We start from the raw sequence: 16,762 nt of genomic DNA, 5'->3' as shown, positions 1-16,762 counted from the left end.
CCCCGGCGGGGATGGGGGACACAAAAAGAGGTGGTCTGTGCCAGAAATCCCAGAACCCCTCCCCCCTTGCCTGTGTCTGTCCCCCGCCCCCCCCACCCCCGCCACTTTCACCCACATGGGCCCAGTCCCAGCCTGCCTGGCCAGGGAGAGAAGGGTCTGAAGTTTCAAAGGGCGGGAAGAGAAACTGCTTGAGGTGGGTACGGGGAGCAGAGTGCCCCCCCCCCATTCTGGGCCACACCCCGCTGCGTGGGAACCCATGGCCCCAGCCTCAGATTAGCTCCATGGCGGGCAGGGCAGGCGGGCAGGGCCCTGGGGAGCAGGTTTGTCGGCCACAACTGAGGAGCCTTTGTGTTTTGTTGCTGAGCTCGGGCTTTTGCACGTCTGTGACGTCTCGGGGGGGCCGGCCCGACGCCTGCCTTGTTGGCTCAGCACTTCTGGGCAGCCACGAAGGCAGCCCGAACCGCCCAACCGGAGCTCCAATGGGGAAACTGAGGCACTGGCACACAGGCCCCAGGGGCCTGAGTCCCAGACCGTGGAGCCCGTAGGGTGGTCAGGGAGAATACAGGCAGTGCTTGAGGTCAAAAAGAAAAACATTCCTTGATATCCCTAGGATGCAAGGACCTCTCTACTGAGGGCAGAGGTTCCCATGGATCTCTCTACCTTTCACTCCCCACCTCTCTGGCTCCTCCCTCCTCTGTACCTAGCCTCCTGGAGGTGCCCCCACCTGGCTTCCACTGCGCTTTACCCCTGGCCCCCAATGCCCCCCCCCCCCAACCAAGCCCAGTGCAGGGCAGCCCGCGGGCACTGTGGCTACGGTAATGTAACTGGTGTTCCTGCCACTTATCAAAAAGAGCAAAAGAGGCTCAGAGCTTTATTCCAGGAGGGACACCGCCCAGAGGGAGGGAGGCCCTGGGGGGTTAGGTTGAGGACGTGAGTCCCTTATAAAAAGGCAGGGTGGGAAGCGCACTGGGTTGGATTTGCCCTTCCATGTCCCCAAGCAAGTGACCCAGCCCCTCGTGGACTCTGGACTCCTCCTTTGTAAAACCATGGATCACGAGTTCCACTGAGGTCCCGTATGGTACCATTTTAGTGGTCCTGGCTTCCACATCTGGGACAGCCCCTGCCTCTCATGGAAGAGGGGGCCTGTGAGGAAGGAGAGACGATGCCTCGTGTGGACCACCCTAACTGCCCGGGGAACCACAGAAAGTTAGCAGGGTAGTCTCCAGGCCCTAGACCCTGCCAGGGAGCCGCGATGTGGCCAACAAAACCCGAGGTCTCGCCGGTGCCTTCCCTCTCACACAGGGAGTCGCGATCTGTTGGGAGCCGGGGAACACACAATAAGAAACACGCTAGACGTGCATGCCAGGAAACAGAAAAAGGGATACAGATGACGACGAAGGTGGTGGTGAGGAGGATGATGATGATGGCAGCCAGCACTTACTGACCGTCTCGTTCTGTGCTAAGTGCCGATCTCTAGCTTCCCGTGTGGTCATTTGATCCTTAGGACCACTGTGTGGGATAGGTGGTGTTGTACTCCCCGCTTCACAGACGAGAAATCTCAGTGCAAACTGAGGCACAGAGCGGTTGAGTCATTTGCCCAACGTTTCTCGGCTCGTAAGTGACAGGGAGTCTGCAAAGCCACACTGTCTGGCTCTTCACAAGCCTATGCGTCCTGGAGGGGGGGGGGGGAGGGCAGCCCCTCAGAGGGTGGGAGGAGCTCGGGCAGCGAGCTCAAATTCCAGGTCATCTGGGCCCAAGGGGTTGGGACCTTGGACCCAACTTGGACCAGCCTGCCCTCCTGCTTCTGCCCCTTGGCCCCGGGCCTTCCGGACGAGGCCTATGGTCCTACCTCTTCCTGCACAGAGGAGGGGCCTCCTCCTGGGTTCCTGCCCTGATCCAGCCCTCTCTCTGCCTTTTCAGTGGGGATCCCCACTCTCCCATTCATTGCCGCACCCAGACCCTGGAGGTCTGCCCCCCTTCTCTGAAAGTTTCCCAACCTGACCAGTCTAAAGAATGAGGGACATTCTCCCCATCCCTGCACCCTCGGTCCAAAACTGGCAGCCCCAGGGAACCTGGGTGGCTCAGCCGGTTGAGCGTCCGACTCTTGATTTCGGCTCAGGTCATGATCTGCCGGTTGGTGAGTTCGAGCCCCTAGTTAGACTCTGAGCTGACAGCGTGGAGATCCTCTCTGTCCCTCTCTGTCTGTCCCTCCCCCATTCGTGCTTGTGCTTACACACGCGTAAGCACTCTCTCTCTCTCTCTCTCTCTAAAAAAAAAAAAAAAAAAGACGGGAAGCCCCAAGCCAGAAGCAAGAGCTCTGGGTCCCTTAGCCCGGAGTGGGGTGGAGGGCTAAGGGAGGGTCTTCAGACCTTGCCAGTGGCCCCAGCCCCTCCCACTTCCTCTGGGGTCAGGGAGTGGCCCCAAACCCTATGCTCCAAAAGCTCCCTTGTGCCCACTAGGCTGTGGATGGAGAGGTGAACACCAGAATAAGTCTGCCTGCACCTTACAGGTCCTCTCCCACTCTGGCCTGCCCACTCTTCACTAGCGCAAAAGGGGCAAGGGCCAGGAGAACCCACTTTGTGCACAGTGGGTGGACACCCCAGGCACTCTCCTTACTGCTCCCTGTGGGGTTGCTTCTGGGAGAGCCACCCTGGAGAGGAGAGAGGGGCCTTAACCCCAAAACAGACATTAGGGTGGGGAAGGCCTCCTTGGCCTGGTGAGGCACCGATGCATGAGACGGGGCCGCTAGGGTGCCCGAGCCCCTGGCAGCGGCCGCCCCGCCCCCACGCCCAGGCCACTAGCAGCGATCTTCGCTCCTGGCATTCACAGCTCTGAAGGGTGAGGTCACTGCTGAAGACGCAGCAAATGAATGGCAGTGTGTGTGCCGGCCGCTGAAGCCTGCCTGTCCCCACACCTGCGGGGAGCGGGGGGTGGGGAGGCGGAGGGGGTCGCGGCAGGCTTGGTGGGCTATGTCCGGCTATAGGCCCCCCCATGCCCTGGCACCAATCCCAAGATGGTTCCTGGTGCCCACACGCCAACCCCCCCCCCCCCCACACACACACACACACACAACCTATGGCCCAAGCCCTCCCAACTGGCTTTTCCTGTTTCTGGCTTTGTGTGGTGAAAGTTCCCCAATTATACCCACATTATCTCAGCTGCTGGGCAACCTCCAGCAGGTTGGTGAGTGGAGGCGGGGGGGGGGGGAGCACCCACTTATCCTCCTGGGAGGGCCTGGGGCTTAGCCGCTTGCCAGCTGGCCAGTCAGCAGGAGCACTGGGCTGTCTGGCCCGCTGACCTCACCATGGGACTCTATCTGGGGTGGGGCCTCAGCGAGGCTGGGCTGCGGTTCAGGGAATCAGACTCAGGCCCAGAAGGGACCACTAAGACTGGGGAGTCCAGCCCGCTCTCTTATAGAGGAGGAAGATAGGGCTCGGGAGGGGGAAGTGACCAGCCAAGGTCTCAGCTCAAAATAGGGCTGAGCAGAACCCAACCCTCCTGCCTCCCTGGTGGGTGCTTCCTCCTGTACTCCCACCAGCCCACGGTGCTCTCTGCCCAAGGACATGTCAGAACCCCACACACCGGCCAGGGGGACAACTGGAGGGGTAGGGGTGGGGGCACTCCCAGGTGGGCCTTGAAGGGCTGCATGGATGTGAATAGGCACAAAGAAGGAGGGAGCACTGGGGAAGCTTTCAGGGCATGACAAGGGGCCAAAGATCTATTTATTCAGCAAATTTTTGAGTATCTGCTGTATGGTACACACAGGACACCGCAGTGACCCTGGGGACACAGCCTGTGCCCTCCTTAGGGGAGGGGTGGGGGGGGACAGCCTTCACCTATCATGGGCTTCCAAGCCCTCAGAGGAGTGTGCCTTGCTCTCATGCCTCCACCATGCAGAGGCTAAGGTGAGCCCCGAGTTTCCACTCCCTTGGGGAGCCACTGAGGCCATCCCCCCGCCTCTAGGTCAGTACGGGACCTGGCATTGATATTATCGATGGTGCTCAATAAACTGAGTGAAGTAAGGATACGACAATATGAAGGGTACAGATGCGTGGCCAATAACAGAGCTCAAGAAAGAGCCTGGGCCAGAGAGACCCGCTGGAGGGTCTCTGCCCTGCGTTCAGGGTCAGGGAAAAGCTCAAACAAGCCATTCCAGTGACACAAAGCAATCAGTAAGGAGACTGGGGGGAATTTATTCATTCATCCAACGCCACTGATCACTCCCTCCTTCTTGCAAATCTCTATTCCCATGGGTTCCGTTGCAGTCTGCCTGGCCAGAGCTATCTACTGAGTACCTACTGTGTGCCAGATGCTGGGCTGGGCACTGGGGCGGGGGCGACTGGGAAAGACACAGACCCTGTGCTGGCGGAGAAGTCACAGGCGTGAACAACCACATCCGGAGGCAGAAAAGATCTGTGATAGAAGTGGCTGGATTCACACGTGCAGGGAAGATCTGGGAAGCTTCCCAAAGGAGGTGGCCTGAGTGGGAGATCCATAGGGGAAGGAGGGGGAAGAGCCTTCTAGGGCTTTCTAGGGAACTGCACGAGCAAGAGTCTAGGAGTGATAGGAGGAGGGAGAGAGAGAGGAAGGGAACATGGAAACATGGCATGTTCTGAGGAGCGGCCCGGGCCCCGTGAGAGGGACGGAGCCAGCGCGCCCCAGGGCACGGGCATTCCGCCTTGAGGGAGAAGACCATGGCGGGGAGCATAATGGTGGCCACCGTGAGCCCGCACGGTCAGCGCCTCCTGCCTCCTGACACTTTCTCGTTAGTCTCATTTGGTTCTCCCAGCAACCCCGTGAGGTAGAGGACTAGATTCTATGCCCCATTTGCCAGAAGGGAACTGAGGCCCAGGAAGGTGAGGCAGTTGATGGCTCCTAGGGGAAGCAGTGCATTCGACTCCCGCCCCTTATTAAAAATAAGGGTGTAGGGGCGCCTGGGTGGCGCAGTCGGTTAAGCGTCCGACTTCAGCCAGGTCACGATCTCGCGGTCCCTGAGTTCGAGCCCCGCGTCGGGCTCTGGGCTGATGGCTCAGAGCCTGGAGCCTGTTTCCGATTCTGTGTCTCCCTCTCTCTCTGCCCCTCCCCCGTTCATGCTCTGTCTCTCTCTGTCCCAAAAATAAATAAACGTTGAAAAAAAAAATTAAAAAAAAAAAAAAATAAGGGTGTAGGTATATATTTACTGCCCAGTGGAGCACTATGGGTAATGCATCACTGGACGAAAAGGCAGCTATGGAACAATACGTACAGTATCGTTCTGATTTCGTCTTAAAAAAAAAAGATGGTTATGCAGAGAAACCTGGAGATCGAGAAATTAATATAGCGAGAAAAAAATAAAAGAAGGGATTTCCTCCAAGACGATCAGTGATCCTTCTGAGTGGTGGGGATCACGGTCTTTTTCAGCATCCTCCAGGGTGCTTTAGGAACAAGCAATTATTTATTCCTATGATCAGAATCAAGAGTAGCAAGAGGTAGAAAGAAGAGAGCAGCGCACAGGGAGTCGGGGGCGGGGGGGTGCGGGCGGCTGTGCCTGTCACTGACCACTCCCGCCGGCTCCTTTGACCAGGCGCCCACGCCCAGGTGGTCCAGGTGAACGACTCCATGTACGGTTTCATCGGCACGGACGTGGTCCTGCACTGCAGCTTCGCCAACCCGCTGCCCGGCGTGAAGATCACCCAGGTCACGTGGCAGAAGGCCACCAACGGCTCCAAGCAGAATGTGGCCATCTACAACCCCGCCATGGGCGTCTCCGTGCTGGCTCCCTACCGTGAGCGCGTAGAATTCCTGCGGCCCTCTTTCACCGACGGCACCATCCGCCTCTCCCGCCTTGAGCTGGAGGACGAGGGCGTCTACATCTGCGAGTTCGCCACCTTCCCTGCTGGCAATCGAGAGAGCCAGCTCAACCTCACGGTAATGGGTAAGCTGGCCTCACCCCTCCCTCCCTGCTCGTGCAGAGGCCCGTGGCCTGGGGCTTGGCCACCCTCATCGTGTGCCTCGGTGGCCCCAGACAGTCTCCTTGGTTGGCATGCTCCCAAAGCTTCCGGTCCCTTCCGGCCAGGCTGTCCCACAGCTCCCTCGGGATTGGGTGCAAGGCCTTAGCTGTGCACAGAGCTGAGGGTCACGATTCGGGCTGGAAGCCCCACCACAGGGTACTTTGTGGGTGACCAGGAAGCAGGCAGAAGCTTCCGACACCATGGTAAGGAAAAGGGCCACGTGAGCTGCCAGCCTTGAGCACGCCAAGACTCCAGGAAAGCCTCCGCTTGACCAAAGGGGGTGCCAGGTAGGGCAGGAAGGACACAGGTTAGACATGAAGCAGTCCCCATGAGAAGGGCTGGGAGGGGCTTTGGGCACAGCTCAGAGGCAGGGATGGCCAGGGTGACCTCCTGGGCCAGCACACTTTGGATGAAGCCGTAGCGCTAGCCCCACGGCTCCCTCTGCTTCCCCGCAGCCAAACCCACCAACTGGGTAGAGGGCACCCAGACGGTGCTTCGAGCCAAGAAAGGGCAGGATGACAAGGTCCTGGTGGCCACCTGTACCTCGGCCAACGGGAAGCCTCCCAGCGTGGTGTCCTGGGAAACGCGCCTGAAGGGCGAGGCGGAGTACCAAGAGATCCGGAACCCCAACGGCACGGTGACCGTCATTAGCCGCTACCGCCTGGTGCCCAGCCGGGAAGCCCACCAGCAGACCCTGGCCTGCATCGTCAACTACCACATGGACCGCTTCCGGGAAAGCCTCACCCTCAACGTGCAATGTGAGCAGGGCGCAGCGCAGGCGGGTTTCGGGGTGGGGGGTGCTGCTGTCCCCTCCTACCGCCCCACTCTTGCCAGCCCTCCCTCCTCCTTTGCTCCGATCTCTCTTCCTTTGCTTCCTTTGCCCCCTTTCTGCTCCTGCCCGCCCCCCAGCCTTCCCCTCCCTTTCTCTTTTCAGGGGTGCGTTGTCCTCCCCCCTCTTTTCCCCATCTCCTTCCTGTGCCCATCTGTCCTCCTCCTTCCTCCATTCTCTTGCTGCTTCTGCTCCGAGGGTCCTCCCCCCTCTCTCCCCGTCTTCCAGCTCTTTCCGTGTCACTGCCCCTTCCACCCCAGCCCCATCTGAGGCTCACACCCTCGCCCCAAGCCCTGCTCTCCTGACCTCACCCTTCTCAAACATCGTCCCTTGCCCCACAGACGAGCCCGAGGTGACCATCGAGGGGTTTGATGGGAACTGGTACCTGCAGCGGATGGATGTGAAGCTCACATGCAAAGCCGATGCTAACCCTCCTGCCACCGACTACCACTGGACCACGTAAGTGCTCTGGGACTGGCTGGTCGCCTTGCAGGGTGCCTAGCTGGTCACAGGGAGGCACCCCACCCCACCTCCAGGAGCATTACGTGGGGAGAAAGTTAGGGTCTTGGTTCAGGATTCTCAGTGAGAAGGGGAGGGGCTGCGAGAGACCCCAGCCACGACAGCATCAGGGTCAGTGGGACAAACCATTCTGCCAGAGGGGGATCCCCTCATCAACCGCCTGCCTTCTTCCCCCTAATAAAGAATCTAGTCGTTCTTCTTTGGTGATTCAGTCTGAGTCACTCCCACCCCAGCCCCCGGTATTTATTTTTATCGAGGTGTCCCCAGGGAAGCTGGCTTTCTGGAGCATCCCAGATCTTTCTTTGTTCCCGTTCCTTCTCTCCAGCACCCCCAGATTCTCAAGGAGGGGGCAGCTGTCACCCCAGAATGCCTGCATCCGTGGAGTGCTTGCCCCATACCCCGCCATGCCATTCTTGGCTTCACAGTCTTTGAGCCTGGCTCTTGAAGGGTCCTGTCTGCCCCTCCAGCCGGCTCTGATGGCCTGAGCCAAGGTTCTTCCCAGAGAAAAGCTGGATGGGACGCATAGAAAGGAGGATATGGGGAAGCCAGGGAGCGGGTTGACATGGATGGCCAGGAGATGGCTGCCCACATTGTCTACACTCTATTTCCTGGAAGTAGAAGGCATTGGCCTGCCCTAGCTAGTTCTCACCCTCCACTTTCTGGAGCCAGAAGTGTTATCTGAAGGTACAAGTGACCAGTTTCGGCTCTGTGTACCGGGGAGCTGCTAGGTCCAACAGAATAATAGCTTTGTGACATCGAAAATCAGGAGGAGGCTCCCCTGTGTCTCCCCCAGGAAAATGGCCTATGATATGCCCAGCAAGAAAATGAGATAGTGTACCGGAGCACGATTCCTCCACATGGGTCACATCTCATCACCTAAGCAGCTTGTTAAGATACAGATCTCCAAGCCGTGGCTCCAGCGGTTCAACCTCAGTAGATCTGGGGTGAGAACCCGAACATCTATATTATCAACTAGCAACCCAGGAAACCAACGACCGACCACCAGGAACCAGGCGTAGTTGGGAGAGCACTGTGCCAGGAGCCAAAGACCTGGCTAGAGCCCCAGTTCTGTCACTTACTAGCTATGTTCTTTGCCCCTGAACTCAAAGAGCTTCTCGTCTGTTCAGTGGGACCAGTCCCTTTCAGGCCTGTCTACATCTCAGTGCTGGGACATGAGCGTGAGATGCCGAATAATGGGAATCTGCCAAACGCAAGAGATTATTGTTGTGGTTATTGTTGGTACTCCGTCCAAGACAGACCCTGCCTATCAACTCAGCAAGAGGGATGGGCGTCTTGGAGGCTGGGTGACACCTGGGGAAGCTTCTGGGCTGGAGGGTCATAACCCACTGCCATGTCTCCCCATCCCTGCAGGCTGAATGGCTCTCTCCCCAAGGGCGTGGAGGCCCAGAACAGAACCCTCTTCTTCAGGGGGCCTATCAACTACAGCCTGGCAGGGACCTACGTGTGTGAGGCCACCAACCCCATCGGCACCCGCTCGGGCCAGGTGGAGGTCAATATCACAGGTAGGAAGCTGTCCCCTGTCCTGCCTCTCCCCACCCACCGCTCTGCCTTTGGACTAGGTCACTGCAGGAAGTTTCTGTCTCCCCTTCCTCTGGTTCTCTCCTGAGATCTGGCCACTGGCCTTGCTTTGCTTTTCTCTTTCCTCTGTTGAGGCTGTGTGTGAAACAGGGTGACCCCCGATCAGGGAGGGATCAGAGAGAGGCTCCAGCAGAGAGGAAGTAAGTGCTGTTGCGGGTGGGGGAACGGTGGGGGGACAGGTGTTAGAGCCTGCCCAGGTCCTGTGATGCCGGCTTGGTGGGGCTGGGCTTGGAGGTGGAGCTCATTTGCTCCTGCAGTTCAGGAAACCCGCACAGGCGGGCGGGAGGGTGAGGCTGTCTTCAAGCAGGGACACTGGAGGAAACACACGGAGACAGCCCACAGCCATGGTGGTTGTGTGCCCTGAATTGCTGTCTTCCCTGCATTTTTCTCTGTGTCGGTGCAGATGAAGAGATTCGGCCGCCTGACCCTCTCAGGGCAAAGGGAGCAAAGAGCTAGGTTGTCTTGGGGGAGACTTCATGTGGGCCATGAAGGGAGCATGGGTTTTAATGTCAGACAGCAGGGACGTGGACAAGTGCTCCTCAGAAAATGGGCACAATTCGAAGTGCCTTGAAAGCTTCCTGTTGGAATGTACGTAATGCGGGCCAAGGACCTAGCGCAGACCAGCCTGTCAATAAATGGCCCCTGCTCTATGATCATTATCTTGGCCCCTGTCATTATCATTATTAATGGGAGGATCAAAACAAGCCAAGAGAGGGGTAAACTTGCCATCACAGCTTCACAGCCAGAAGAGGGAGTGTCTTTCACATTGTGGCTGAGGTAGTTGCAGGAAAAGAAAGTGACAGAAAGAACCACCTGGGACGGGGTGTCATGCGGCTGGGGGGATGGACAGGAAGTGACCTCAGGGAGATGTTGAGCCGGGTTCCGGAGCCGGGCTCCGGAGTCTGGGAAGTTGGGCAGTGGTTGCTGGACTCCAGGCACAGGACTTGGGCAAGCCCTACAGACACATCGGCTCCGGGCCCGCGTCCCAGAAGTAGGAGACCTCATGTGTGGGTCCTTCCGAGGCACAGCGGCAAAAGGAGCTGTCCAGGGTCTGCACCTACCTGTGCAGTCACACTCGGGGCCGTTCTGTCCCACTCTCACTAGGGGAAGGTGGAGTCACTTGTCGATTGCTGTTTTCTTCAACTCCCTGCCCGTGGCGCTCACACTGGTCAACTCCCTGCCCGTGAACCAGAAGTAGTAGAAGCCTCCGAGGTGGAGCCTGGGAATAGCTATGGCAGCCCGTCCTCCAGGCTAGGGTTGGGGGCGGTTGGGGGTGGGGTGGGGCCAGAAGCACAGACTTCTCCCCTCCTGGAGAGAATTTGGGCAAAGCTCAGTAAGAGCCTCACGGGTGCCCGAGCTCTGGCCGTGGGGCCACGGGACAGACAGGGATGAGGAGTATTCATAAGGGAGCATAACCACGCCACAGGGAGGCATGTCATACAGGGGCCACGTCAGACTTGGCCTGAGTGTGGTCACGTAGCGGTTCTTCCTGGCTGTGTCGCTTTCGCGTCTCAGAGTCTCAGCTTCCCAGTCTGTATGACAGAGATCATCATACTTATCTCAGGCCAGATGCATACTCCGCTGGCTGGAGACACTGCTGACTGGGAAGTCAGGGGAGGGGGCCAAGAAACGGGAGCAGTGATCTCCCGTGATCCTACCCCTGGCATGAGTGGACCAGCCAGAGGCCCTTCTAGGCTAATGGGGCCAGGTGGCACTACCCAGCTAAGTCGAGGCCTCCCTTCTCCCAAAGCTCGAGAGGAGGCAGGATGACTGTGAATGCACGCTGCTCATCAGGGACTCAATGGCATCCAGGAGCAGGGAGGAAGGGAAGGGGGCACTTCCCAGGCCCAGGCTAAAGAAAAGAGAGGAAAGGGAGGACGCGAAGCCAGCCGTGGAGGCAGGCCGTCTCCTTGGGGCTGATGGCAGCAGTGGGATGCCCTGCGTGGGATCTGTGGTCAGGCCTAGCTGGCCTGTGGACAGGCGGGCCAAGCTGCCCAGGGCTCCAGCTGGAAGACGCATGCAACATAGCCTCCCGTGCTCCCCGGAGGCACAGAGAGAGACAGGGCTGGTAAGCAAAGTCACACGCAGGTGACTTGCATGAGGACACTCTTGTTGACAGCCCAGTTAGGCAGAGGCCAGGGACGCGTGGTGCCCACTGAATCACTGATGGGCCCGGGAGCTGTTTAGCCGGCCCTCCCGAGGGAGGACCTCTCGGGCCCGCAAGACGGCTCAGCCGGGAAGCCTGAGCCTTTTCACAGCCATGTGTTCTGGCGCTCACGGCCAATCTCCGAGCAGCCGCTGACACCACCGGCCCTTGTCCCACATCAGCTGGTGCCTATCACGTTCTCTGGGGGCCCACTGTGGGGGCACAGCCATGCCCTGTGCTCCAAGCCCCACTGGTCAGGAGGGAATGCATCAGCGAGACGGATAAGTGGAAATTTAATTTTTCATTCTGGCCATCCGTTCGGGTAATAGCTTTGCCCTGGGTGCATCTGGAGAGGAAAATGAAGAGAAGCCGGGGCAGGGGTGGGAGGAGGCGGGCCGCAGGGTGTGTGCCAGAGACACGTGCGTGTGCAGGGCACACGTGTGCGGGGCACTGCACCTGCACAGGCTTCTCAGGGCCCTGGACCCTGGAGAAGGTGGCATTTGAGTTGTTCCTACAAGGGTGAGTGGGCAGTGATGGAGGGTGGGGGTCCCCAGGCAGGGGAAGCTTGTGGGAGGAGAATGGTGGGAGCACCGGAAGGAGTGGGGCTTTCTCTGTGTCGCCAAAGGGGAGCCTCTCAAGGGTTCTCAGCAGAGAGGCAGGTGGTTTAGACCAAGCGTTTGGGAGGGGCTGTACAGTGAGGATGTCCCTAGTGGGAAGCAACAGGCCTCGGCTATGGTCATGAGGACGAAGAGACAGACTCCCCAGAATTGGCGTGGACGTGTCCATGGGGCCTGGGGCCCTCACACAGGCCCATTTTTGAGATCTGACTACTGAGAGCAATTTCATGGGGTTAGCCCAACAGTCACAAAACAACCCAGTGAGCTTCCTTCCCTTCTCCCTCCAGGGGTAATGTGAAAGGCGGGGATGGGCGCTCAGGGTACGGCTTTGACCAGATGAAAGAAGCCAAATGGGGCAGCATCTATCCCTGGGATGGGGGCTGTTGGGAAAAGAGTATCCAGGCCGCTCTAGGAGCAGAGCAGGGAGGCCACTGTGGTGCAAGCGTCTGGCCCAGTTCCCATTTCCAGGAAGCCCCAGGTTCATCCACTGGGGACAACCACTTGAAGGTGAAGGTAACAGGGCTCCTCCCTCTTAGACCAGGTGTTCCTGTGACCGCGTGTTGGTGGGGCTTCGGGGTCCTTTTGGGACGGAGGGCACATGCCTCTGAACGTGTAAACGCAAGCAGACGAGTGCCTATGTGCAGGCCAAGTGGGCACACGGGAACCCTGGCTGTGCCATGGGCAAACATGCCTTTCCGCGGGCGGGCAGATGGCAGGGTGTGTCGGGGAGCCCCTGAACAGACAGCTGTGTCTGCGCCCCTGGGAGGATTCGGTCCTTCTCTGGCGTGACGAGGCCCTGCCCCGTGGCCTACACAGCTGCTGCAGCTGTCTGACCCCGGGCCTTCCCACTCTCCCTGCAGCCCCTGAACTTCACACTGGGAGCTGTAGTTCCAGCAGCTTCCCGGCCTCATCCCGTGATGCTAGAGCATTTCCCGCCTGCCTGAGGAAGCACCAGGCGTTGGTTCTAGAAGCAAGCCCAAACATCCTCTTTGACGCTAAAACTCCTCCAGATCCCAGAACCAGACTATAAACCCTAACCTGCCCTCCACCTCAGATCCATCCAAAGCCCCTGTACCAGCCCACCCGTCCCAGTCAGGAAACCTTGGCCCCAAAGGAATGCAGAGGTCCCACTGCCCCCAGGGTCCCGGCCAGCCTGCCATCCCAGAGTGGAGGCTGCAGTCCTTCAGGAAAGGGGGCTGAGCTGCCCGCTTTGTAAGACGATGTGAGGGAGGCCCGTGAGACCCCACCACCCAGCTCTTCTCTCCCTGGCCAGCAGAGGCCCTTGAGGCTCTGCTTCTGGTGCCCCAGGAACTATTAGCTGACCGTGACAGCTGGAAGGACAGAGGGGGCGGGCGGGTGCTTCATTGCACACCAAGCAGCCGCCTCTCCTTGCAGATGAATGAGGTCCCCATATGGCATCTTCACACGGAAGTCTGCAATGCTGGACAGTCATCTCAGCCATTTGTCTACCTCTAGGCAGACCTGGCCCTAAAGCAGATAACCAGGGTTCCCTTTGGTCCCAAAAGAACCCCAGGGAAGAGGAAACTCCCTTAGGACTTGGGGAAGAAAAGTGAAACAGAAGGACCTAGAGGGGGACCCAGAGGCTCAGCTCTAAGACAAGCTTTGCCTTGACACAATTCATTCAACAAATGTTCTTGAACTCCGGCCACATGCTAGGCAGTGGCCTGTCCCTGTCCCTCTGGAGTCTATGTTTTAGCACAGAAGGAGGACAGACAGCAAACAGAATACATTTGAAAAATTACAGTCATTTTGAAGGTGACTTGGAGAAAAGAGCAAGGTCAAGGGGTCACAAGTACAGGGGTGGGGTTTGTGAGCTGTGGTTTTAAACAGGGCAGTCAGGGGAGGCGTTGGTGAGAAGGTGATGTCAATGAGAAGTTTGATCCAGGCCCTGAAGGAGGTGAAGGAGTAACCTGAGACATGGGAGCAGAGTCCTCCTGGGTGGAGAGCAGCCAGTGCAAAGGCCCTGAGGAAGTTTGGAGCCGAGTGAGCCAGGAGGAAAGCAAGAGATGGAATCAGAGGTGGAGAGCAGAGGCACAGGTCATGTAGAGCATTTGAAGCTCTTCAGACTTAACAGGATCTCTGTGGCTCCTGATTCAAGATCATCTATAGAGGCAAAAGGTAGAAGCGGGGAAGCCGGTTAGGCAATTACTACAATAATCCAGGTGACCGATGATGGTAGCATGGATTAGAGAGGTGGTGATGGTGGGAAATGGTCAGATTCTAGATTTACTTTAAATTCAAACTTATACACTAATTTGGGACACAAGCCACGCCCATGAAACGGGTAGTAAACTACCATACTGTGATTAGTGGGGGCCAAAAACTTCAATCTAGTCAAATAAAACGTAGGAGAGCTTTATTGTTCATTGGGTCTCTGCTGGCACAAAAAGCATAAGAATAAACATAATGGAACTTCTACTGCACACAACTGTAACACATTGAATGGAAGCAGTCCCAAATTATCATGAGTCCGCCATTTCCCCAGCTCTTCTCCTCGCTCCTTCGGGAGAGAACTTTAGCCGTTTGAAAACTGGCGGAAGGACCAGAGCCAATTGTGGTGGATCCTGAGTTGCATTTACTACAGGGTGTTTCATCAGAGGCTTTACCATCATATATCAGTATATGACAAATGGAATGGAATTGGGTATTGTTTCTACTAGAATGAGATGTGTAGACCATTAATACATAAAAGTTCAAAAGGGAACAGGGAAGTGTGAGCTGGAGAAGGCCAGGCTGCACAAAGACAGGAACGAAGAACGGAAATGGGCACGAGGGGATGAGGAAGGGCGTTCCTGGCAGGGTGAACAGCATGAGCAAAGGCTTGAAGGAAAGAATCAACTTGGACAGCAAGGATGGTGAGTTAGCCAAGGCCAAGATCAAGTGGCATGATGAAAGCTCTGAAGCCCAGACTGGCGTGGTCCAGCAGGCAGTGGGGAGGGACGTTACTGCTAGTCTTTGAGAAAGGGAGTGGCAGTGTGTACGCAATGGAAATTAACCTGGTGACTGTGGATGGTGACTGAAAGAGAACAGAGACCAAATGAAGGTGGGAGATTCAGGAATCTACAGTAAAACCTGGCATGAAGTGGTAAGAAATTGAATAGGAGAAGTCAACAAGATTTGATGGAAAGACTTGAAAGGAAACGTAGTTCCCTCCATTTGGAGACCTTTCTTATTCTCTTGGCCTCTCCAAGTCCTTGCCATCCTTCAAGGCTTGGCTTAAGTCTTTCTGAGAAACATTTTCTAACTCCAGGCCACAGTGCCCTCTTTCCCCTGCATTCCTGAGGCACTTCTCTGCCACTGTCCTTGATTGTCTGCGGGCGGCTTTATCCCTAAGGGTGTCATTTGGTTCCCCAGATAGGCTGTGAGTTTTTTGTATCCTGTGACTAGCAAATTGATTGGATAGGTGGGTGGATGAGTGGATTGGTAGATGGGTACATGGGTGGATAGGTGGATGGATGAACAGATGGGTAGATGGGTGGGGGGATAGATGTATGGGTAGGTGTGTGGGTGGATGGGTGGATGTATGGATGGATGGATGGATGGATGGATGGATGGGTGGATGGATGGGCGGGTGGATGGATGCGTGGATGGATCAGTGGATGGTTGGGTAGATGGATGGGTGGATGGATAGATGGGTGGGTGGATGGATGGATGGATGGATAGATAGATAGATGAGTGAGTGGATGGATGGATAAGTGGACGGGTGGGTGGGTGGGTGGATGGATAGATGGATGGACAGATTAGTGGATGGGTGGGTGTATGGGTGAAGCAATGAGGCAGATGTACAGAGGAGAGAGCACTCAGATATGGGGCGAGAACTGAAGAGGGAGCAGACGGGTAGAAAGTATGGAAGAGGCCAGGTTCCTATTAGCTGCCTTTTGGGTGTGCCTTGTGGAGGCAGCTCCCACTTCCTGGGGAGCAGGTGTGCAGCCCTTTTAAAGGCAGTAAACAGACCTGGTGAAGCAGGAGAAGCTTGAGGTTCCACGGAAACCGTTCTGGAAGTGAGCGGTGAGGACAAATATTCAATAAATATTTATTGGGCAGCCACTCGGTGACCTACACTGAGGACACAGTGGTGACAAGTGGTTGTGTTTCTCTGCCAACTCCTGCATGTGGAGAGGCCGGGAACGGGAGCATCTGGGTGGTCCCTGCTCAGCCATGTGACTGCAGGCAAATCGCTTCCCCTTGTCGGGGCCCCCGTGATTTCATCAGCCCTTCCAGCCTGGACTCCCGGAAGTCCTTTCCTCTTCTCTTCTAGAGCCTCTGCCCTGCTCTTGCCTGCTGCTGCCAGCACCCCACCCACTCACACACATGGCCGGAGTGGGCCGGCTTTACCTCTGGGAGGAGGGAGTGGGCCCATAGGAGGAGCAGGATTCCCTTGGAATGAGTGATGCTCAATCAGGGAGTGAGCTGGCAGAAACCGATTCCCAGGGACCGGAACAAATGCCCAAACCATACACCTTTACCCTGGCCGAAAGAGAGGAGGGCCTAGAATAGCCCAGCAGCCTTCCCAGGTTCCCTGGACAACCTGCCCACCTGTGCCTCCTGACCGGGGCCAACCGTGGTCTCCGGTGCCACCCTGTGGTGGTGCTGGGAACCGCCTCCCTCAGTCTCCCCTCCGGGCAGCATTGACCACAGCGCGAGCAGTCACCCGCCCAGCCTTCCCTCCCTCCCACCTACTTCCTTTCCCTCCTTTCCACCTTTCCTGCTTTCTTGTTTCCACCCTGTCCTCAGCGCGCACATGTTCGTACACATACGTTCATCGCGTCAGCACAGGTATGCAGGCTCGCCGTGACGGGCCAGGGTGTGCCCGGGCACGCGCTCCCTTGTGACGCCACTCGTCATCGTGGCCGTGAACTCACGTGCGCTCGTGCCCCCTCTCTGCACAGCCATGCTGAGTGTCTTTTGCTCACAGCCCAGGCTGGCAGCACCCCTGGCACCCACCTTGCCCTTCAGGGCCAGACCGCAGCCGAGAGCCACAGCCCTGGTTTCTGGCACTCACAGGGCATCTATGGGGCCAGCCTGGGAACCCGCCCTCTTC

The 16,762-nt window shown here is 57.5% G+C and overlaps 1 protein-coding gene across 4 annotated transcripts in view; it reads left to right on the top strand.

The window, feature by feature from the left end:
- NECTIN1 (nectin cell adhesion molecule 1) overlaps positions 1-16,762 on the top strand; it is a 94,552-nt gene that overhangs the window by 41,031 nt on the left and 36,759 nt on the right. For all 4 annotated transcript variants that reach the window (XM_045483174.1, XM_045483172.1, XM_045483173.1 and 1 more), the window contains exons 2-5: positions 5,564-5,914; positions 6,446-6,748; positions 7,161-7,278; positions 8,710-8,861. In XM_045483174.1, the coding sequence (XP_045339130.1) occupies positions 5,564-5,914; positions 6,446-6,748; positions 7,161-7,278; positions 8,710-8,861 (924 nt within the window). The remainder of the gene's footprint in view (positions 1-5,563; positions 5,915-6,445; positions 6,749-7,160; positions 7,279-8,709; positions 8,862-16,762) is intronic.

This window comes from Leopardus geoffroyi, chromosome D1, assembly GCF_018350155.1.
Source record: "Leopardus geoffroyi isolate Oge1 chromosome D1, O.geoffroyi_Oge1_pat1.0, whole genome shotgun sequence".
Taxonomy (NCBI): Eukaryota; Metazoa; Chordata; class Mammalia; order Carnivora; family Felidae; genus Leopardus; species Leopardus geoffroyi.
The sequence above is the reverse complement of the archived record's forward strand: the minus strand, read 5'-3'. Positions and strand labels throughout refer to the sequence as shown.